The sequence below is a fragment of the Xenia sp. Carnegie-2017 genome, unplaced genomic scaffold, assembly GCF_021976095.1.
Source record: "Xenia sp. Carnegie-2017 unplaced genomic scaffold, XeniaSp_v1 HiC_scaffold_8, whole genome shotgun sequence".
NCBI lineage: Eukaryota > Metazoa > Cnidaria > Anthozoa > Malacalcyonacea > Xeniidae > Xenia > Xenia sp. Carnegie-2017.
The window spans coordinates 203,190-224,676 of record NW_025813548.1 but is presented as its reverse complement, the minus strand read 5'-3'; the positions used below and the strand labels follow the sequence as shown (position 1 = coordinate 224,676).

At 34.6% G+C, this 21,487-nt stretch overlaps 4 protein-coding genes and 3 long non-coding RNA genes across 8 annotated transcripts; 4 read left to right on the top strand and 3 right to left on the bottom strand.

Moving 5' to 3' along the window:
* Nucleotides 1-1,689: 1,689 nt before the first annotated feature.
* Nucleotides 1,690-3,123, bottom strand: LOC124459326 (stress response protein NST1-like). The gene is made up of 3 exons (XM_047008812.1): nt 3,079-3,123; nt 2,016-2,675; nt 1,690-1,774 (listed from the first exon to the last, which is right to left on the bottom strand). The coding sequence occupies exons 1-3, from the start codon at nt 3,111-3,113 to the stop codon at nt 1,690-1,692; spliced, it is 780 nt and encodes a 259-aa protein (XP_046864768.1). The 5' UTR covers nt 3,114-3,123.
* Nucleotides 3,124-3,479: 356 nt separating this feature from the next.
* Nucleotides 3,480-5,413, top strand: LOC124459335. 2 transcript variants are annotated; one of them, XM_047008822.1, is made up of 4 exons: nt 3,480-4,119; nt 4,211-4,359; nt 4,701-4,828; nt 4,911-5,413. In XM_047008822.1, the coding sequence occupies exons 2-4, from the start codon at nt 4,355-4,357 to the stop codon at nt 5,192-5,194; spliced, it is 417 nt and encodes a 138-aa protein (XP_046864778.1). In that variant the 5' UTR covers nt 3,480-4,119; nt 4,211-4,354; the 3' UTR covers nt 5,195-5,413. The 2 variants fall into 2 exon arrangements, with proteins under 2 accessions (XP_046864778.1, XP_046864777.1); XM_047008821.1 differs by lacking the exons at nt 3,480-4,119; nt 4,211-4,359 and having other exon boundaries at nt 4,369-4,828.
* Nucleotides 5,414-5,502: 89 nt separating this feature from the next.
* LOC124459356 lies at nt 5,503-6,296 on the top strand. Its single transcript, XR_006953581.1, has 2 exons — nt 5,503-5,849; nt 5,938-6,296. It is a non-coding gene; the product is annotated as an uncharacterized LOC124459356 (long non-coding RNA).
* Nucleotides 5,836-6,940, bottom strand: LOC124459357. The gene is made up of 2 exons (XR_006953582.1): nt 6,859-6,940; nt 5,836-6,081 (listed from the first exon to the last, which is right to left on the bottom strand). It is a non-coding gene; the product is annotated as an uncharacterized LOC124459357 (long non-coding RNA).
* Nucleotides 6,941-7,444: 504 nt separating this feature from the next.
* On the bottom strand, nt 7,445-9,665 carry LOC124459325. The gene is made up of 3 exons (XM_047008811.1): nt 9,349-9,665; nt 8,179-8,683; nt 7,445-7,450 (listed from the first exon to the last, which is right to left on the bottom strand). The coding sequence occupies exons 1-3, from the start codon at nt 9,591-9,593 to the stop codon at nt 7,445-7,447; spliced, it is 756 nt and encodes a 251-aa protein (XP_046864767.1). The 5' UTR covers nt 9,594-9,665.
* Nucleotides 9,666-16,246: 6,581 nt separating this feature from the next.
* LOC124459358 lies at nt 16,247-17,036 on the top strand. Its single transcript, XR_006953583.1, has 3 exons — nt 16,247-16,488; nt 16,583-16,655; nt 16,961-17,036. It is a non-coding gene; the product is annotated as an uncharacterized LOC124459358 (long non-coding RNA).
* A 343-nt stretch (nt 17,037-17,379) lies between these two features.
* On the top strand, nt 17,380-20,845 carry LOC124459323 (cytoplasmic dynein 1 heavy chain 1-like). Its single transcript, XM_047008810.1, is given in 10 exon segments — nt 17,380-17,385; nt 17,736-17,855; nt 17,969-18,191; nt 18,518-18,663; nt 18,852-18,962; nt 19,047-19,256; nt 19,544-19,604; nt 19,607-19,683; nt 19,829-19,995; nt 20,417-20,845. Coding segments are annotated over 10 exon segments (1,212 nt in total). The 3' UTR covers nt 20,508-20,845.
* Nucleotides 20,846-21,487: the final 642 nt, after the last annotated feature.

The following is a 21,487-nucleotide window of genomic DNA, read 5'->3' as shown; positions in this document are numbered from 1 at the left end:
CTCTTGAGTCCAGTTGTCCACTCAAAAAAAACGAACATGCTTTTGATGTATTTTCGTCCTCGTCAGGCTGTTCAATATTTTCCACGGAGTTCTCAAGAGCTTCGTTTATTATCTGAATTGTATATGCGTTTTTTTAAAGTAATGCATTATAATTACATTAAAAACTGCTTGGCTACAAGACTTTACCTCTAATTTCCTGCGCTTTGCATACGCGTTTCTAGTTGCCTCCGGTTTCCGTTTATCACCAACTTTCGACCTCGAATAGTCGAAGATCGTTGGTATTGCGTCTTTCTTTAACCTTAACCTGGTTGGTCGCCATCCTAAAGATTTCAGGAGTCCGGGGTTTTGGACAAAACAGCAGGCTTCAAAGTGTGCCGAACAGAGCTTTGACCTTTTCGAAGGATTCCAATCTTTCCTTTTCACCTTATCGACCCATGCTTGGCGTAAAGGATTTTAGCGGGAAACTGAAAACCCAACTTTTTCCGCCTTAGATTGGTTCTTAGAAGAACCGTTTTTGCAGTTAAATGCCACACAGTAAACCATCTTAAAATAGCCGATCAAAATCAAACTTTATTTATGAATTCATATTTGCCGCTTTCTCGCGCGAAATGTCAATGGCAACTATTACGTCACGCCGAGTACTTTCCGACGATAAACCGACGGAATATTTTTTACTTCTATTCAAAAAAAACACAAATTCACACGTTGATATCTCTTGAAATAATCGTGGGATTGTTTTCAAATTTTCTTTGAATAGTCTACGCAATATATACATTTTATATGTCAAATAAACAGAAATATGAATTTTGCATTTCAGGTGACCTTTAAAAAGCATGAAATACCGCTGCTTGCTGAAGCTTTAGGTTTGCCTTACCGATTCAAGTGCAAGCAAGGAACAGTTTGCACTGGATTGGAGGCTCTTTGCATAGCCCTTCGTCGTTTTGTTTATCCTTGCAGATACAGTGACTTGGTACCTCAATTTGGTAGATCTGTGCCTGAACTTAGCATGATTACCAATTCTGTGATAGATTTTATTTATGAAAGGCATGGGGAAAAAATAACAAATTGGAATCACGATCTACTGAGTCCCAATAACTTGAAAATTTATGCTGAAGCAATTCACCAGAAAGGAGGAGCTTTAGACAATTGTTTTGGTTTTATTGATGGCACAGTGAGGCCAATTTGCCGTCCAGATGACATGCAACGTTTACTATACAATGGTCATAAGAGGGTACATGCTATAAAGTTTCAATCGATTACTCTTCCTAATGGAATGATAGCCAATTTGTTTGTACCAGTTGGTAAGCACATCATTTGACTAATATCCTTATGTTTACTTTGAGTTTCATTTATTTTTTTTATTTTATAGAAGGAAAAAGGCACGATTCTGCTATGTTAGCCTCATCAGGGCTACTGCAGGATCTACAATTATATGCCTTTTACAATGATAAACCCATGTGCTTGTATGGTGATCCAGCCTACCCATTACGTATGCACCTACAGGCACCATATAGGAACAGGCAACTTACAGTCCACATGCAAGAATTTAACAAATCAATGAGTGCTGTAAGGATATCAGTTGAGTGGATTTTTGGGGACATAATAAACTATTTTAAGTTTCTTGATTTTAAAAAGATCTAAAAATCAGCCTTAGTTGTGTTGGAAAAATGTATATAGTGGCTTCATTGCTTAGAAATGCTCTGACCTGCTTGCACTCAAATACAACCAGCAAATTTTTTCAACTTGAACCACCTTCACTTCAAATGTACTTTTCCTAATTTTTTAAAAGCTGTTATTTAAAAAAAATTTCAAAAGCTTCATCATGTGATTATAAAGCCTATCGACAATAAATAAATAACTGTTTAAAGAAAACATATTGTCTACAAGTAACAGACATTGTTATCTCATTTCTCAACCAATTTAGCCAAAAGGGAAATCAAAGCTTGCCCTTGTTGTTGTTGTTGTTGTAGCAAAAGCAATTGATTTTGTTGCATTTTTGGTTCTGCTGTCTTTGCATTTCCATAAAACTCTCAAATTGCTTGTTTTGCTTTTCCATAAGTTGCTCCCTGCTTTCTTTTTCTGCTGCTATTTGTTGCCTCTGAAATTCCAGTCTTTCTCTTTCCAAAAGCAAACTGTCCTCTTTTACTTTTCTCTCTTTCTCAGCCTTCTCCTTTAGGAAATCTAAGGTTGAGTCCCCCCCTCTTCTTACTTTTTTCTTAACCGGACCCTCATCATTTTCTTCTCTCTGCTTGGTTTCTGCTAGATGCTCCATGGCTCTTTTTCGCATTTCTTCTGCAGCTAGTTTATCAGCATCAGTTTTCTTCCTTTCAGCAGCATTAGCTTCTGCAGCCACAACATCATTTGCCTCCTCTCTAGCATTAATTTCCTCTAGCAAGTCATCCAGCCCATCATGTTCTGGAGAAATTCCACTTGCAGCTCTTTCTTCTCTCTCCTTTTTACGGTAGTTGGCTATCAATTTTCGCATGCGATCTCTAACTGATCGCTGATCTACTCGAAAGCATAGATGGTCATGAAATTCCAACTTTCTGGCAATGCTGTCCCACAACTTTCCTCTTTCAATAGATTTCTTTCTTGTCTCAAAGATTTGTGACACCACTACCTCTTTGCACAATTCAATGTCATGTTTTGCAGTCCATTTCATCACAAAGCCAATTCTAAACAGAATTTAGACATGATGAGTAGGAATCGAGCAATATACAAAGTCAATTCTCTTAAGTAGAACCTGAATGAAAAGGGTTAAAAGTACTAGTATAATATGCTGACATATCTAATTCAGTATAGATTAGAATTATTTGGATGTATAATATTTCATACATGTTTTATTACTTTGCCGACTTAACAGTTCACAGACTTAAAAGTTAAAGTTCACAGAGTGTCTAATGCACATTAAATACCCAAAACTTTGTAAGGGCTTTATTCCTTCCCATACTTGAAAAAAACAACATGATAGCAGCAAAGAATACATGCTTTGTTATTGATTTGATTAAAATTATCAATATCTACTGATATCCTAGGATTTTATGCCCTTTCTCACCAAAGAAAAAAAGTTTAACTTACGGTGAACTTCTTGAGTGTGATGCTTCAGAAGTCATACTTGAAGTAAGAATTGCCTATTACAAATAAAATTTGAGTTTACAAGATGTCTTTGAGATTATATTTTATTATAAATTTTTTTACCAAATGTGTATGGCTTGGCAGTTAGGCATTTTATCGTTTGACAGAGGGAAAGCACATTTTCACTTACCAGAGAAGCAGAAATAGGACTTTTCAACCTTTTTATTTTCTCCAATTCGCAAGATGGTCTTCCACTCTACGACGACTCCAAAACAAGTAAAAACGCCGCGTCGTACGCGTGCAAAAAAATAAACGACGCTTGCGCATGCGCATTTGTCTTAATTGTACTTCCGTTCGCGTTGTTGACAAGCGCGTCGTGAAATCTTAAGGTCCCTAATATGTGGTGGCAAACATTTAAATCGTGGAAGCAAACATTTAAATCGTGGATGCAAACTTTGAAATGTGGAAGCAAACATTTAAATCGTGGAAGCATACAAAACCATTCAAAACCTACTTAATAAGATATAACCATAGATATAACTATATCTATGGATATAACTATGACTCATATCAAAAATGGCGGACAACTTAAATGAAATAGTTAGGCGTGTTGTGTCGTCTCTTCAAAATTTACCGGACACTGCTTCCAGCAATACCCCAAGCAGAAGCGATGATAGTACTAGTAGCAGGTCCTTTGGCTCAGTTGAAGAAGAAATCGGCCAAAGATTCCAAATTCCTCGTGTGTCGTCGGGAATTGCTAATAGGATTCTGAAATAATCCTAGTGAAAGAGGTCGGTTTATCCCTTACACTACAAAACAAAAAGGGAAATACAAAGCCAAACCTGCTGCAGAGTTGGTTGTAAAAGACGTGTGTCTACTACCTAATCCAGATTGGGATCAAGTCCCTCGGCGACAAGTAAAGGAAAACCTCGTGAAAAGAAGTTTATTTGTTGACGCATGGAGTCTTGATAAATCGTGGTCAGAAGATCAATTACGAGCGGAATTACACAGTATTTTCAAGAAGCATATTACAGGACCAAACACGTAAGCTATTGAAGTATGTAGTATTCAATTTTGTATCTTGCAGTGGAATTGAATGGGTTAAATTACTTAAATACAATTAATTTTTTCCAAGCTTTGAGTTTGTAAAGTCTGTCGGAAATGGCATCGCCCAATTAAAACTGCCACAAGGGCAAGAAGCAAATTTATGCCAAAATAATACGACACATTAGTGGGACTGGACCAATTTATATCCGCTCTCTAGTAAAGATTGACAGTGATGAGGTACTGCAACTCTTCATTATATGCCTTAAGATTACACACTGTCCACATTATGATTGTAGATTAATTGCTAGTTCAGTTAAGCTCTAGCGATTACAAAATCATCCATTTACTATGATGAGTTTTATTCAGGATGATGACATTGTTGAATTGAGTGATAATGTGAATAATTTTGTCAGAAGTAGTGATATAAGATCGTATGTATCACGCAATTTGGAGTCCAATCAAAGGCAAAGCAGTGAGCAATATGTTACTGTTATTCCAACTACCACTCCATCGCTCCCAATTGCTTGTGAGACAGGTGAAACTTCCGATGGCATAAGAAGTTCTTTAAATCTCTGTAGCATTGAAAAGCAGAAACTAGATGAAATGTTCCCAAATTGTCCTGCTGAAGTGTTTGCACAAGCTGTAAATTGTACAACACTTGATCTGGCTGTGGACTATGTTATAAGTCATATACCTTCCAAGTCAGGTAATTATTTCCAGGTAGTTAAGAAAGTTTACATAGTCAACAAATTTGGATAAAGTAATGTAAATTTTCACATTTTTTTCAGATGAACAACAATTTGATGGATCTAAAATTGAGGAGGATGCATGTTTAAAAGACCTATTATACTCTCTACAACCCATCCCTGGGACTCCTACACGCTTGACAGTCAGCAGATCATCAATTTTTGCTGATAGTGTGTCATTTTTCAAACACAGACATTTTGATTTTAAGAAACCATTGAAGGTCACATTTGAAGACGAATCAGCAATTGATGGTGTTGGCTTTAAACGAGAGTTCTTCACTTTACTGTTGCGTGAACTCTCCATCAGCTACTCCTCTTCTTTTTGAAGGAAGAGATGGAATTTTTTTACCAATGCACAATACAGATGCTCTTAGATCAAATCTGTATAAGGTGGCTGGACGGATTATTGCAGCATCAATAGTTCATGGTGGTCCTGGTTTTCCATATTTTCCAAAGGTTTTGTATGCATATTTCCTCAACCCTCAGCCTAATGACGTGGTGGATCACCTCCGTCCAGAGGATGTTGTTGATGCTGAATATGTGGATGTCTTGAAAAAGGTGATTAGAAAAGTAATCAATTTTTTTGTGCTCTTACAACTATGAAAATTAACTTTGGCTTATACTTTTAAAAGCTAGATGCTTTTGAAGAAGAAAACAATGAAACCTTGGCTTCTGAAATTCAACCTTTGTTAGTTGAGTCAGGTTTTCCTCATCCCGTCAACATTGATAATCGTTTTCAAGCTATTATGTCCTTGTGTCTGCATGGAGTCATCTTATCCAGGAAGGCTGAAATTGATCAATTGATGATCGGCTTATGCCCACTTCTTGACGTAATCAGAAGACATCCAGACAAGATGGAAACTTTATTTGTGGCTGGTACTTGCCCACCTTTGACACTCCATGATTTTTTATCTGTTGTTCAGTTTGATAATGTTGAGATTCGCATCAAATAGTTTTTCACTCGGTATCTTTCATCACAAAGTATGTTATATTTTTTTAGAATTTGTACATGTTGTTGTTTTGGCAACATTCTTTAAATCATGATGTTAATATACTTTAATTATTACAGGTTCTAGAATTCCTAGTGTTTTGATGTTTTCAACTGGTTGCAAATCCTTACCTCCAATGGGTTTTCATCCATCGAGTATAACTATTCTTCAAAATACATTCATTTACCCCAATGCTAACACATGTCCATTGGAATTGGAATTACCTGGTGAGGTAAAAAACTATGAAGAGTTTGAAAGAAATATGGTCTCAGCCTTGAATTTCCAAGAAGGTTTTGGAATTGTATAGAGGGTATATAAAACAGAACTAAGTTTTGTTAGATTTGAAACTGTATGTTGACTTTTACACTATTAGTGCTGAACTTAAAAGTTACTATATCTATTGCATTTTAAATGCTTCTTAACAAAGTCTTGTATTGGATATGATCAGCTCAGTCATTTTAGTAGTAAATATATCTAACTATGTTGCTGAATGTTGTCCAATACAACTAAAAAAGCTATCAGTCCATCTTGGTCTCCTGCCCCCCTTAGTCTCTGAGCAATATTATTTAGGTGTTCAACATGATTTTCTGTTAAACATACTGTTGAAGATGGCACTCTAACACGATAATTTGACTGCAATTCTGAAACTGGGCCATCTTCTTCAACTCCATACTCATTCCAATCTATTTGTAACCCATCTCGATGCTAGTCACAGCACTAAAATCACTATTTTGATTAGCAACAATTCCTTGTACCCAAAGCTGCCTTGGGCTAAGATTTCCCTCGGTGCTCAAAGAATGGCAATTCCACAATTCACTTAATTTCTGCAGTGCATTGTTAATGAGTGGGATGTACACCAAATGTAATGCAATCAAATGAATTTCATTATTAGTGTCTAGAATTAGAGTTTCAAGGTATGCAAAAATATTGATAAAACGACTACACACAATTGAGTTAACTTCACGCCAAAGTCGTTCAATGCTGGTTGTGAACAGATGTACCTGTTATGCAGCTGCCTCTATTCAGACCACGATATTGAAGCATAAATCGAGCAACTTCAATATTCTCTAACCCTAAATCAGTACGCACGTGAAGGTAAGTTGTACTGATTAACAGCATCCTAAAGCATTCCATTACAGTAGATGCTTGGTTGTTTGTTGATGCTCTTAAGAAGACAATCATTCTAGAATACCCATCTATGCCACCATGAATTACAATACGATACGGTTGAATAAGTTTGTGATTCCCATCCAAATGCCTACAAAAAATTTTTAACCCTTTTGACATGTGCCAATAAACTAACATGATTTTCAATGACTACAAAAGAAAGATAGAGTTTTATTTTACCACCAGTTTTCCCTTAATGAATATTTCACATACCATACAGGGGCGGATCCAGCTTCTGGGCTGACCGTGGCCCTGTGCCGTAGCGAGCACCTTCCGGTATGAGCCACATAGGGGTCTGGGGCATGCTCCCCAGAAAATTTTGAAATCTAGACTCTTGAAAAAGCGAATTCCGCATTTTTCATAGAATATAACAATATTTTAGTTATAATCTCATCTAACAAAATTCTAATATCGCCATTTTTAATTCTGTTCGGATAGAAAAATAAAAATTTTACTTACCTTGTGGTGTCTGATAAAATCAACGCAGTTTCCATTTTCTGTAATCACAGGATTGTTGCCGCAGGAGTGAGAGAAAGATGAAGCATGTTATTTTTGCAGTGAATAACCAAAAGACAGTTCACTACAAAAATATAATTCCCCATCTTTGTTGCCCCATCAAATGGTCTTTTTCGAAAAGCAGCAAGGATGCCTTTGCTAACAGCCATGGCAAGATTAATAAAAGCAATGTTCAAAGGTGATCTTCTTCCAACAGCAACAAAGATGTTTATCCAACAACCGTAAAGATGGCAAGATTAATAAAAGCAATGTTCAAAGGTGATCTTCTTCCAACAGCAACAAAGATGTTTATCCAACAACCGTAAAGATGGCAAGATTAATAAAAGCAACGTTCAAAGGTGATCTTCTTCCAACAGCAACAAAGATGTTTATCCAACAAACGTAAAGATGGCAAGATTAATAAAAGCAATGTTCAAAGGTGATCTTCTTCCAACAGCAACAAAGATGTTTATTCAACAATGGTAAAGATGGCAAGATTAATAAAAGCAATGTTCAAAGGTGATCTTCTTCCAACAGCAGCAAAGATGTTTATCCAACAATGGTAAAGATGGCAAGATTAATAAAAGCAATGTTCAAAGGTGGTCCTCTAAAAACAAAGTAACAAAATGATTTTTGGTGTATGGGATTTTTTGATCTACCAAATAAGAAGGTGGCATCGCAGCACAATGAAAGATATGGACATAGTCAATTGCACTCCCATAAACAAAATCTCTTGGATATATTGTACAATTGAACATTTTAGCCAACGAATCGCAATTTCCTTTCACTTCAGCATCATTAGTAATGGGGTAGTATGACTGAATAGCACACTGGATTACTGTGGACAAAGCAAACATACACATCAAGGATGAAAAGGTGTAATTATTGGCTGTTTCCACTGCTTCTTGTAAAACTGCTGCAATTTCATTCGCATTTTCTAAAGAGGTTAGAGCTGCATCGGATATACACATGGCAAAGGCATTTTTAAGTGAAGTGAACGCACCATTTTTATGCTGGGACTCGATGACAGGATGGGTAGAATAGTATTTTGCATTTTCAAACATTTCAACACTAGTTAGGAATCTCAAGTAAATAGAGAGAGTCTCATTCCCAACTAATGCAATAGAACATGCATTGAACAGACAATTCCCATTGGCTAAAGTACTAAAAGAAAAATTAGTATTTAAGTATTAAGCTGCTTTGTTATACCAAGCTATACCTGGAAACAAATCTGCTAGACTGACTCTGACATTAGAATGAATAAGGGTAACCAATACAGTTAAAGATAGACTAATATTATAATATTGAAATTGAGAAAGTTATTTTGTCTTTGTGTTAATTTGGTAACATCATGATAAAGTCAAAGTCACAGGCAGGTAGTCTAAGATTTGGAACTAGTCTAGGCATGTCGAACAGGATTCAGACGACTTATTGATTCCATCTACTATAGCATCAATATTCTATATAACCCGTGAAAGAAAGTAACAGTTATTCAAAATGATATGTTAGTTTCTTTAACCAGGGGATAACATAAAATGCCAGGAAAACAAGGATAATACATTATTGATTGGGTTAAATTTTAAAAAGGACTAGCTTTGACTAATATTGAAGTAAAACATTTTTTTTAACAGCCAGTAACAATTAAAATCATTTAGGTCGTACATTAGACAGACTGAGTATGCAAAATAATGACAGCTTTAGACATATATTTTACATGATACACTAAATATGAATAGCTGAAAATTAACGGATTGATCATATATTTCAGGCCAAGATGTCAAACGTAAATAAAAATATAAATTAATACCCCAATACATGTAAATTCTTACCTAACAGGGACATTGGGTCCTGATCTTTCAATTTGGCTTTCAGGGAACTGCATTTTTGAAAATAAACAAGTTCGTAGCATAATATCGCCAGTAGAATTTATACGACGAAGCCTTTCCTCGTTGATTATTGTAACACAGTGTTGTCTCAAGTTAGACAATTCACCAGAAATAATTTCGCAAGCGTTCTCTTGCTGAAAGGTTTGGACGAGCTTTTCAAGAACATCGATCTTTTTAGAAGTTTCCATTGATCCTAATCGCTGAGTAGAACTAGAAGTAGCGTTTTTTCAAGTCGACAAGAACCGAGCTATTGCATATGACTTGTATTTATTGCGCAATCAAAATACCTTCACCGTGGCTCACCGTGGCGCACATGACCAAAACGTTCCCTGTGATTGGCTTGCAACGCTGCACTGTGGCTGAAGGTTACTATATTTAGCAACTATTGCGAAATTTTTGAACGCTGACCGTGGCTCTTCATTCTGAGATTGCAGGTTCGAATCAGTGAACTCGACATTTGAATAACTGGAATGATAACCGAAGCCAAAAATTAAAGCCAAAAAAATATTTGTCGTCATCATTCGTCATTACACGTCAGGCTCTAGTCTCTCGCGTGTTCATTTTAATTTTTTAAATCATTTGTCCCTTGGTAATGGTAGAGTTCGGATCTTGATCAGAGCGTAAAAATAACGAAATTTTTGGAATGAAAAGGTTCACGGAAAGTGAATCAAAGTGACAAATCGAGAAGCAGGGTGAGGTGAACTTAGTCGATCTGCTTTTACGCTGCGGTTTTCCTTTAAAACATATCAAAGTCTTTACGGTAAATGGTTTGAACCCGGGAGTATCGTTACATGTTTGTAAATGTAGATCGTCTAGGTTGGTATAGTCTTGAGAAGGACTGTTTTTGTTGGACAAAGAGAGAAGGACAATCTTAGCGATGACTACTTAGAGTCATTTTTTTGACTCTGAAGATGACTGCCGCTAAGATTGTCGAAACGTCAGTCAACAACAACAAAAACAGTCCTTCTCAGGACTATACCAACCTGGACGATCTACATTTACAAACATGCAAAGTCTTTAAGATATTCAATTATTGATATCGAGATGACAACCATTTAGTATTTTAAGCACTATCAAAATCGATGAAAGATACAATCGCTCTGTAAAAAGTAAAATGCGAGTTATAGACTCAACATTTTTTATGAACCTGGATATTCATGTTTCTTTTTTCTTCGGAAAAACAGATCTTTAAATCCATTGAAACGACAAAAAAAGGCAAACACTGTCTGACACCGTTTGAAAATTTACCTTCCGATGTAAGAAAAATTTTTGCTTGAATATTTTCTCGTCATATTTTCTATTGTATTGTCTTTTTAGCAAACAGTGTAATTTTCAGTTGGCTTTTCCTCGGTACAAGTTGTAAGTTACAACGAACACACTGTAGTAAAGTTTCAGCTGTAAAAAATAACCTTTTGCGAAGAGTTGGCCTCGTGTGTTGTTTGTCGTGATGTTGTTTATATGTTTATGCTTTTGCAATTTGTATTCAAATTTATATTGGCCGTGTATGTTTGGCACTCAGGGGAATGATACTGACGTACAAACCGCGTGAATATTCGACTTTGAAGGACTGGAACTGACGTACAAACCGCGCAAGAGACTAGGACTTTGGCTTCAACTTTTTATCTATAAAATGTATTGTCGTTATCATTCCAGATATATGGAGTTCATAGGTTCGAATTTACGAACATATTCCGAGCATATTCATGGCGTATTCGGCAAGATTCGAGACGCTTTCGGTGATTTTACAGTTCAGAGTTTAACTGGATGATAATACTATTTTAACAAGACGTTTAATTTGAAGTTTTTTTTCTGTTAACACAAATTTTTGAGAAAAAAATTACAAAATTCATTCAATTTTTGCTTTTGATCGAATTTTGCTGTATTTGAGCAAAATTTTTAATCATGAAAAAGTCAACCATGGAAAAACTTAAATGGCAGAATTCTGACCGTGGCTCAAGCCACTTTCGCCATCGTCTAGATCCGCCCCTGCCATAACGCATTTGGACAAGGAACGGAATAGCGAAGTCATTTTTTAAAAATGCGTCGCTAAATATGGCGTTTTTATGTGTCGAAATTTTTAGCGAAAATTTGTTTCAGTGATTGCTTGCCATATTTGTTAATTTAAATTTAATTTTTTTAATAAACAGAAATTGGTCATCTACATGTCGTTGGTTTGGACTTCTGTCTTTATTGGCTTAGGTATGTAAGGTGTGTTTTATGTTTCAAATAGGTTAAGGCAGTTGCGTAACTACGTTAATACTTATCTTGGAAGTCAGTGAGATATACTTAAAAAAGTCGATCTTGAATTGCGACGTTGTGTATATTTCGAATTTACTGCATGACTTGCATTACAGTATAAAGTTGCGCACACATCTGCCTCGGTAAGAAACATTTTACGAGAAATAAAGTGCACTATTACTGTCCGTGAAGAAAGCATTAGTTGTGGAGTGCTTTAGAACAATATGAGAGTCATGTAAGACATCAATTTGTTGACTTTTATGTAATCGTCATGAAATTTCAAATACGAAATGAATGTTCATTCCGCAAACTTGCCAAAAACTGGACTTGTTCATCAATTGATGCAAACTGTACAACGTAAATATTTATCGAACACCGTTGCATTTTACTGCTCGTTGCCTTATTATTTAATTAGGTGGAATTTTGCGCTAAAAAATATCGCAAACAAAGCATTTTATTCTTTCGAACACATGAGCTTCGCATATGTTATAAAGAATCAAAAAATACGACATAACCAAAACAAGGAAAGTTAATCATGAGTGATTTTGTAAATTTTTAAGTTGTATACTGCAAAGTAAAAAAAGAATGTGATGCATGAATGACGAATGTGATTGTGGCGTGCCAAATGTCCTTGTTATGTATACGCTATGTAAGTGCAAATACGAAATTTAGGTTTATTTACGTCTAAGGCTATTCGTCAAGAAACAAACTGCTTTGATAAGCACTTCTCGAAGTGAATTTCAGTTAAGCATTTTTTGAAACGCCAACAGGGGCGGATTTAGGGAGTGGCGCGCCCTCCCTTGCTAGAAAAAAACCCCCCCAAAAATTGAATAATAATAAAAAAAGACAGGATAGTTTCCGTTTTCAATTAAATTCAAAGAGCTCGGCCCTCTTTTTCATAATCTCCTGGATCGCCCCTGTACAAGGTTCGATACTAAGCATTCTTGAAACTAATTTAATTGCCATACTTAGAAACATTTTTTCTGAGAAACTTTGCACTATCCATTAATCTCTACTTCATTTAGTTACAACAAAATTTGCGGACTTTTTCAATATTGCGTTCAAAAGCTTCCAAATGCAAAAAACAGAGAAATTTGCTTTCTTGTTCAATTGAAAAATTACAAACTTAAAGGTTCTTTATTAGAAAATTTTATTCATTAGAGTTTTTCTATCAAAGCAGCATTAGCTTGTTCATTCTGTTAATGTGCGGTAGGCGAGAGCACGGAAAATAACAATTTGAAATATCCCCCCATATCAACTACCTAGGTAACTATGCTAGCATAAATAGTTGCCACGGTAGAATGTGAGGTGTGGGTTGCAATTAATCATTTTAATAACATTCATTGCAAGGCTCTAAATATGGTGGAAGTTAGTCGTTTGTAAAAAACCTATTTGGTATGCACCACACACATTGATTCAAGTTGTAATTGAAATTTTTTAGATTCAAAGATGATATTGAAATCGAAACCAAAAAAAGAATTAAAAAGTCCAGCTATGTTAATATGGATCGTTTCATACACAGGTCATCAAAGACCTGTGGTACACATCAGAACAGTCCCCCATATAAAATTAGAAGCAACAAAAACTTCCAAAGAAATGCAAGGAAAGAATGATGTCTTTTTGAACATCACAACAAAATTTACAACAAAAACAAAAACGCTTGTATTTCTACAAGTGTTTTTGGCTCCACATGAACTACTTATGAATCATGTGACGATACTTCCTTCAGGTAAGTTAGCCTTATCAGGAATTTAAGTTGAATGATTTTGCTGCGAAAATTATGATCTAAAATTATGATCTTTCCTTATCTTTTGATAAGTGCTTTAGGCAATTTACTAAACAGTATAGTTGTTACAATCTATTGATAAAACTTAGAGACGTATTTTGATGCAAATAGTATTAGTAATATTTTTGAAATGCAGGAATTCTTACCTGAATAATTAGAACTTGAGGATACTTTTATATTAGTATTACTTTATTATCTAAATATCTGCACAAATGCAAAATAAACTTACACGTAAACATAGGCCTATAGGAACAGATTTAAATTTTGGAGGGGTGAAAATGAATTAAGTGGCTGACTTGATAAGATGGTCTCTTTCGTCTTCAAGTATAACTCTGTACAAACGCAGCACTTGTAGAAAGTTAAGAAGTGATCTTTATTGTTTAGTTGTATTTCATTACAACTCATTCTATAATTAATGCAACAAGCAAGTGTCGCAACTTATATAAGAAAATAAAAGGTAATTGTAATTCGAGATTGTAAACTTATGAAAGAACGGAAATAGGAACTTATAAAAAAATTTTATTTGTTGTCACATGTTGAAAGTCAGGCTTCTTTTGTCACTGGCTTTGAATGTAAAAGCTTGAAATGTTTATCTGTGATGTAGAATAGTTCTATCGGAAGAGTTATAAGCAAAATTGAAAATTGTGTGTTGACTGTGCATACAAATCGGATAGCATACAGTCCCAAAAACGAATCGGCAGATGCATAACTGCTTTGTGTTAACGCAACATGATTCTAAAGGCGTATAAAACAGGATGGTGGGGTGGTGGGGGTGGTGGTGCAACTGAGAGGCCTATAGCCCCCTAAAATTTAGGTAAACATTGACATAATAAAACGCATCTTAATTTATTGTAACATTTTATTGCAGTTTCTGTCGCAATTCATAAATATTGTATATACTTTCTATCTTATTTGGTTTAATTCTGTAGAAAATAATGTCAGAATAATCACCTAAAGCCTTACGTGATTAAACGGCGAATAATCCCATCCGTTTGGACTAATGATCCGTCTAACAGATCATACGTCTAAGTATAAACACGAGACGAACTTTCTATTAATAAACCACACAAAGTCCAATTCTGCCTTTGGAAGATTTTGGAGCGAGTTAAGAATTATTTTTTCCGTAGTTTGTCCTCATTCCACATTTATATTCACAGAAGGATGATGCGTCAAGTCAAAATACCCATGCAAATTCGTCTAAGTACACAAACTATTCAAATAATTCCTACGCATCTTGATGGACGATCTGTAAGTTTGCGCGTATATACACACAGACGAACTTGAAGACGAACTATGTTTTGCTTGCTCAAATTTGTCCAAATAGATAATCAGTCTTTAGCATAAATCTGGCCAAGCAGTAACTTCTTTACACCACTTTCAGAAAGCCACTGGCCTAATCCGATGATTGACTCTTCAAGAATAAAAACGTACATTATACCTAGGCACAAAACTCAGACAGATTATTTTAATCTTACTAATATTGTTCTAGAATACGTTGCTTGCAATGAGTATCACAAAACGTTCTGGTTATAAAAAGGGTCGAAATACTCTTCAACAATTTAGCCAGCCCCAACTCCCCCCAATTTAAATCTGTTACTAAGAATGTGATTTGATGCAGCTTGCAAATTTTCACTCTCTGAAGAGTTAAAAATGGGCCGATGTCAGCAGTACTCTTAAATTGGTGTAAAGAGGTTCATGAGCTTTGCCGTAAAACATTGACTAAGACGAAAATGTTCATGTTGTTGAAAAACGTGCTAATTCAAGCATTATCGACGTGTTCATAATGTTTAAATTGTGCATGATTTGTTCTTGTTAGCGGTTTTCTGACAGCATTGATATATAGTTATTCTTTTGGGCAATTTCTACTTTATTCTGGGAGTTCCTAAATTTTGTCTGATTGGTAAATTGCATAACAATTTGCTTGCTGTATAGAATCTAAAACAAGTTCTTTAACTTTTCATAACAGCTATACATTTTCTTGGTCAAATCAGAGCTCTAGTTCATTCTCATCAAGGTCTATCAATTCAAATCATTGCTTTTGGGTACAACACTTTTTTCCAAAAGGCATCAAGCACTACAATTCTGAAAGAACCCCTTGTCTCACAACGGTTAATTAGAAAGTATGATTTTGGAGAGCCATTTTAGCCACAAGTCATGCTCCCATATGGGCAAGGCCTTGGGTGATTTTTTCATTATTCTTGGCGACAAAGTTTTAACGAAAAAGATAGGTTGTATACCGACAATTAGACATCTTTTTGAATTTCAACTGCAGCTGCATTGACATGATGAGCCATAAATGCGCTCCGCTGTATGTTTGTCCATGATTCAAGTTATGGAAAGAATATAGGGAATGAGGTGCATTATATTTTATCAATGTTAACCTACACTTTTTCGGGGAGCTAAGCCCCTATATAAATTTTAGGGAGCTAAAGCTCCCTTAGCCCCTCCGCTTCCTACGCCTATACACACATATACACATCTATACACATATAATGGTTATCAACTAAGAAACAGTTTAATTCGTGCATATTATTTATCATATGGGGTTATAATTAAGGGTGCATGCAAATGACTGTTTTACATTTCATTCTCGTTGTATGAAGACAAACTTTTACCTCAGGGAAACTCGAATACAAAGGTTGCTATTTTAGCTAAATACTATTGTACCTATTCTGTTCTTGCTCATTTCACGAATTGTGTCAATACGATGTCTTATTTTGTTGGTCTTGACATCGAGTTGTATTATCATTAACTTTTAAAAAGAAGTCATTGTGGAAAATGATGTTGCGAGTTTCTCTTTGTTTTCTTGCTTAGGTTGGCCTTGATTCAGATGATTTGGAATGCCACACAAGCTATCGTAATCTTCTCACAATACTTCCGGATGGTCCCGAAGTCATAGAGAGAGCTTACGAGGCTGTCGAGAAGAAAGTTGGAGAGGAGGAAAAATATGTTCAAGTGTGGTTACGTTATCAATCCTTGTGGGACATGGAAACTGGTCTCATTTATAGCAAACTTGATAATAGTCTAGAGAGATGGATCATTCTACTGAGGAATATCAGGTACGTAGCTGATTTAGAATAGAACAAATGATATATTGATTTTTAATATGATGTGTTATACGTAAGTTGTAAATTTGTTAATTTCTACTTTTAGAAAGTCCCGTGTTAAATTTGATACACAAGAAACAAGAAAGGAATTTGGACCTATTGTTATTGACTTCCAACAGGTATGTTAAAATTTAAGAAAGAATTCGTGATTCATTGCGACGTTTACTTTGCTTGTAATATAATGCATGGTTTAACTCCTGTTCTTTTAATAATTATCTCTATGGTTCAATTTCTGTTCTACCAATAATTATATTTATGATTTCACAACTGTTTTGTCTGTGATGTTTATGGTTCAACCCTTATTCAGTTAATAATGATATTCATGAATGGTTCAATTCCCTCAACATACCCAATATTGTGTTCACATTTAATTTGTTTGTTGTAAACAATCGTATGTAATTCGACTCCTTACATTTTTTTTTAGGTTCAATCTAAAGTAAATCTTAAGTATGACAGTTGGATCCATGCTTGGCAAGAATATGAATGATTTTTATGGAACAATTACCAAGGGTTTGTACAATTATCTCTAGGAAAGTTTATTATAGACTATACACAGGTTGAATTCTTTGATAAATTATTGTATTGTAAATATTGCTTTATTTTTGATCAACTATACAAACCTCTTATTCATTGTCGACGTCCCTAGCAGTTAGCTTTCTGAAATCAGTTCTGAAAAGGATCGTCTTTTTTTCGCAGAGAATGAAATAAAATTGCGTTTCATCTTCATAGAGCCGTACAGATTTGGAACAACATTCTGTCGAAGTATCATCAACATCAGATACCGTCAGCTTTATTACTTTTGTTCAATCTTTAAAATGTAAACTGAAAAAGTGGGAAAAAGTTATGGAGGCAAGTGGATCTTGTTATTTTATCTTTTTGTTTAGATAATTTCTGGTTAATGAACTCGTTCCACCCCTATTATCTTGTGAAGTCCACCCCTGTTGTCTTGTGAAGTCCACCCCTGTTGTCTTGTGAAGTCCACCCCTGTTATGTTGTTAGTCCACCCCTTTCATCTTGTTAAGTCCCCTCCTTTTATCTTATTTCATAAATAAAGTTGTTTAAAACATTTATTTTCTCTTATCCATTCTACCCATCTCAACAAGTTATGACTTTCTGACTTCATTTCCATGCCACACAAGTGCTTACTTATTCACTCTTAATATTTATTTATATCATGATAGGTTTACAAAAACGGTTAGCTCATTCTAGAAGGGCAAAGATTCCAGTTTCCATCACAATGGTTGTACGACAACGTAGAGGGCGAATGGGGAGCATTCAATGATATCTTTAATCGTAAAGATATATCTATTCAAAAAGAGGTAAAATATGCAATATACATTTATGGCTATTTAAAATACATTATTTTTTGGCCACTGAAGAACAATATGGTGTATTGTATTTGTTGACGATGACACGATTCTCTTTGCCAAAGGTGTCAATGTTGCAAGTGAAGATCATTGCTGAAGATCAAGCTGTTGAAGAAAGAACAACAGAATTGCTGAATGACTGGGATAAAGGCAAACCTATTGAAGGTAGTACTCGACCGGATGCTGCTCTCAAATCTCTTGCTGTTTACGAAGGAAAGCTCAATCGATTGAAAGATGATAGAAGTAATGTTGCAAAAGCTAAGGAAGCCTTAGAGTTAATGGAACAAGGTATGGTTTGTTTCTTTTATGTATTTATAGCATGCTAGAGAAAGTCGTTGAACTTTCTCACTGCATATACTGTCAATAATTAATTCAACGCTGTTTTGGTGCTCAGACTTGGTGAGTAGGTTCAATTGCAAAGTTTGTATTTTATCAGTTTATATCATCTTTGCACTGTATTTTTCCTACTATATCCTCATTATCCTGCATTATGAAATGTGTCATATTTGTACCGTGTTCTTCCTAATAGGTATCTTGCATGACAAAGTCGTAAAAATGCGTAATGTAAATGTTTCATCTATGTCACTATAGTGATTCATATTGTTTAACATCAGGTGTTACAATGATCAGCGATGACCGTGTCCAGGTTTCATTGGAAGAGTTGCAAGATCTTAAAGGAGTTTGGAACGAGTTGTTGAAGATTTGGGAGAAGATTGATGAAATGAAAGAGCAACCTTGGTTGTCAGTACAACCGCGCAAGGTAGATCACTTGCAATATAATATGATTTGAATTTAATGATAATGATTGACTTTGCACTTGTGGTAATGTTGTGCTTTTATGACTTTTTAACGTTTCTACTCCAAATATACGTTTGTAATATTGCATATGTAGATATGTAGATGTTTAATGTATGTTTAAAGTACGCATGCTTTTTCATTTAAATTTAGATACGTCAATCTCTTGATGCTTTGTTGAATCAACTAAAGAATTTCCCTACTCTTCTTAAACAGTATTCATCTTATGAATACGTACAGAAACTACTCAAAGGTTACATGAAGGTATGAGGATTACATTGTTGTTGAATAACATACATCTCGCTGCTTCGCTTGACATGTTTCACATTCGACCTAACATCTTTTAAGGCAAATGTTCACATTGTTGAGTTAAAATCCGAAGCCCTCAAGGAACGTCATTGGAAACATTTGATGAAACAACTTCGTGTAAAATGGATTATCAATGATCTAACTCTTGGTGCTGTTTGGGATGTTGATCTCCTTAAGAATGAAGCTCTACTTAGAGATGTTATGTTAGTTGCTCAAGGAGAGATGGCTTTGGAAGAATTTCTTAAACAGGTTTGTTCAATTGTCCAATCCTATTGCTAAGTGCAAAATATCAAAAAACTCTTACGAGTATTTTGGGATTTATGCAGATAAAAAATAGGTTAATTTGATATATATTAGGATAATTGTGTTTTGTGTTTTCTGTGTACACAAGTGCATTTGTATATTGTATGAAGAATTAGCATAAGAAATGTGTCAATAAATATACATTATATTCAACTAGTTATTTTATTTCAATAACGTTTGAAAATTTCATGGGTGTCATTGTGGTGTAGTTGTTTATTTATTAAACTGCTTAGGTACGCGATGTGTGGCAAACGTTTGAATTGGAATTGATCAACTATCAGAACAAATGTCGAGTTATTGGGATGATCTCTTTACAAAAGTAAAAGAACATTTAAACAGCGTCACCGCTATGAAGTTATCGCCTTATTATAAGGTTTGTTTTGGTATTCAATCGTCATAACTACACATCTTGTTTTCTTACCATTGGTTTATCGTACATTTGAAAGTTTAAACATTTTATTCATTGAATGTGTCATGTTTATAATGCATAAATGATAATTTTTTTCCATTTTTAAAAGGTATTTGAAGAAGACGCTTTGCAATGGGAGGAGAAACTGAATCGTATTCATGATACGTTCGATGTATGGATTGATGTTCAACGTCGTTGGGTCTATCTTGATGGTATTTTTAGTGGAAGTGCTGATATCAAGACATTGTTACCTGTAAAGACACAGAGATTTTCAAGGTACGAAGAAAATAATTTAAGAGAGATTTATGGTTATTATTTATATTTTCATTGTTTTGAGTTACGTTACTGAAGGAAAATCTATGTTTGTTAATGTCGTTGACAAATTAGTAACTTGAGGATAACAATTTTTAAGGATTTGGGAAAAAATTCTTATTTTCACCGTTCGTGTAAGATAGAAAGAACACCTCATTGTTTTATTAGTTTAAAAAAATTGAAATATAACGGATTCTAAGGATTTGGTCATGTAAATATGAAAACATTTTAATGTCTTCGTGTATCTCCAGAAACTCAAGCATCTGACAACAATCATAAGTTAATAGACATGTGCGTTGAAGCATCGTGCAAAACCATCGTCATCTCCTGACATTGTCCAACAGTCAATTTTATGATTATGAGAAATATTTTTTCTGTCCTTTAGAACACGCTGTCCCATTTGTCGTGAAAGTTTTGCTCATAAACTTGAAAAGAAAACTCCATCGAAGAGACGTCACGGTGGAAGACATAAATGACAAGCAGCCATTAGATAGATTTACATTTTGTCCTTCGATCTGTATTTCTATATTGGCTGCTTTTAATTTGATTATAGAAAACGATGATTTGTGTTTTTATGATTTTGTTAAATTCCTCTGGAGATGTGTACATTATTTTGAACAAATTGATATATTTTGTTCCACGTTTAAGATTGTGTGATATTTTTCTTTTAGAATCACATCAGGTACGCGTGCCAAAATTTATATAAAGTTCAATTTTATCTTAATCTATTATTTAACTTGTAAAAGCTCCAGTTTTTCAAATTAGTGAAATAGTTAGTCAATGCACACCTTTTTAATTTGTGCGTAAAAGATAATTTATGTTTCTTATTTCATTTCTTCATATTATATAATAAATGATATAGTTAAGTTAATTGTAAATTTAACATGAATAGATATAGTCATGTATGCATCTTTGGTTTATGGCTATTTATAAATAAGCACAAAAAAAGGCAGCAAAAAAAGGCAGCAATAGCTGTCTATTCATGAATAAAAATTCTAAAGGCAGCAATAGCTGTCTATTCATGAATAAAAATTCTAAAGGCAGCAATAGCTGTCTATTCATGAATAAAAATTCTAAAGGTAGCAATAGCTGTCTATTCATGAATAAAAATTCTAAAGGCAGCAATAGCTGTCTATTCATAAATAAAAATTCTAATGGCAGCAATAGCTGTTTATTCATGAATAAAAATTCTAAAGGCAGCAATAGCTGTCTATTCATGAATAAAAATTCTAAAGGTAGCAATAGCTGTCTATTCATGAACAAAAAAAGTAAAAATTACAAAAGAAATTCCCAGTGAACGACGTGTCATACGCTTGTACGAAATCTTTTTAAAGCAAATTGCTGGAGATGTAATGTTTATCTCAAAAATAGTTTTTGTTCAAAATCGCAATGAACTTGTAACTTTGTTGATTATACTACAGCAGACAGAAAAACATGACGATCATTTCATACGCTT